Source organism: Cariama cristata, unplaced genomic scaffold (genome assembly GCF_000690535.1).
Source record: "Cariama cristata isolate BGI_N322 unplaced genomic scaffold, ASM69053v1 scaffold22818, whole genome shotgun sequence".
In the NCBI taxonomy this organism is placed as follows: domain Eukaryota; kingdom Metazoa; phylum Chordata; class Aves; order Cariamiformes; family Cariamidae; genus Cariama; species Cariama cristata.
Genome location: NW_009629716.1, coordinates 2,875 through 4,309, shown reverse-complemented (window position 1 = coordinate 4,309; position 1,435 = coordinate 2,875). Strand labels below are relative to the sequence as shown.

The following is a 1,435-nucleotide window of genomic DNA, read 5'->3' as shown; positions in this document are numbered from 1 at the left end:
GGAAGGAGGTTAGAAGAAAGATCTTTCTTACTAAAAACTGCAGCCTCTGCCTCTCTGTCTCTGGAGTAAACTCCCTGGACATTGGAATGATTTCCCCGTTACGGATGATAATGGCCCTGCAATGAAACATGGAAGGATGAGATTAGAGAGGAGGAGAGGAGATGTGACAGAGGAGCTAAGCCTGGCTTTCTGGGGCTGATTCCTTCCACGGCTGCCCAGGCGGTGCAACCCCTTCCCCTGCAAGGGGGGCTGCTTGCTGGCTCCGCTGCGGCCCCGTCCTGCACGGGATAGGGGCAGGGAGGAAGAGAAAATGGAAGAGAAGCATGGGGCAGAGGGGAATGAAGCAGAGCAAACCAAAGGACAGGATATGGTTAGAAAAGGAGCTGTGACGAACCCTCCTTTAGAGGGGAGCCGCACAGAGGAGAGGCAGAAATCGCCAGCAGCAGGACACGGATGTAAGTGCCTGGCTCACACCAGCATTGCAGCTTGCAGCTGGGGCCAGTCTGGTTGTTTGATGTGTTAAAAAAAATAAAAGTCTGATTATGAGATGTTTCTGGACGTCATGGGGGGATTGAGGATCTCCAACACTGTTGGCCCAGCTGTCCCACCTGCTGACCTGCCTAGGGCTGAAGCTCTGCTCCAAGGATGCAGGGCCTGGCTGCGCCCAGCTCTGGCAGCATCTGGTGCCCAAGGAGAGAGCACGAACCCTCGCCCAGAGGCACGGTTACAGCCTCGGGACCCTGTGCTGTCCTGCACAGCCAGCGCCTGGCCGCTGCCGCCGTGGAGGGGGCCTGCACCCAAAGTGGAGGCACGAAGGATCTCCTCCTCCTCTGTCCCAGAGCTAGAAGCACGTCCTTCAGCCTCAGATAATTTACCAGCGCCTGTATTTGCTGGCTCGACACTGCTGAGGACAAGCTAACCCTGCAATAAATACAGGGCAATTCAAACCAGCTTCACCCTCAGCATAAGGTGAACTTGCCCTCCTGCCATTACTTGGGGGTTTGAACACACCCAGGCGCACTCAAGGAAATGCATATATCAGTCAAAATCCTTGGGCTCCAAGCTCCCACGGGACTTTTCTGCACATAGATTTGCATGTTCTTCTCCTGAAACAGTTCACCGGTATGAAGTGTGCCTTAAAATGACTTCCTGCATGTTTTTGAAAGCTTTGCTTGGGGCAATTTTCACTCTCCAACTTGCAGCCCAGGCCAGCGCTGGCAGCAGGGGCCGGGGTGTGATCCAGAGCCATCTGGGACGTAGACGGGATGCTGCTGGGAAGGAAGGGAGCAAGTCCCAGATTTTAGGAGGTGATTCTGCAGCCTCGTCTGTGCACTGACAAACGCGGAGATCACAGCAGGGCACGCTGTCCCCAGGCGGTGCAGGCAGGCAGGGGGTGGCTCTGCCCAGTTCTGCTGCCTCTGCCCTCCCCAAGACA

General features: G+C 55.7%; 1 protein-coding gene across 1 annotated transcript in view; it reads right to left on the bottom strand.

Moving 5' to 3' along the window:
• PPM1J (protein phosphatase, Mg2+/Mn2+ dependent, 1J) overlaps window positions 1-1,435 on the bottom strand; it is a gene marked incomplete at its 5' end in the record, with an annotated part of 6,358 nt that overhangs the window by 3,044 nt on the left and 1,879 nt on the right. Inside the window, one exon of the mRNA XM_009705286.1 lies at window positions 32-123. Coding sequence (XP_009703588.1) covers window positions 32-123 — 92 coding nt within the window. The remainder of the gene's footprint in view (window positions 1-31; window positions 124-1,435) is intronic.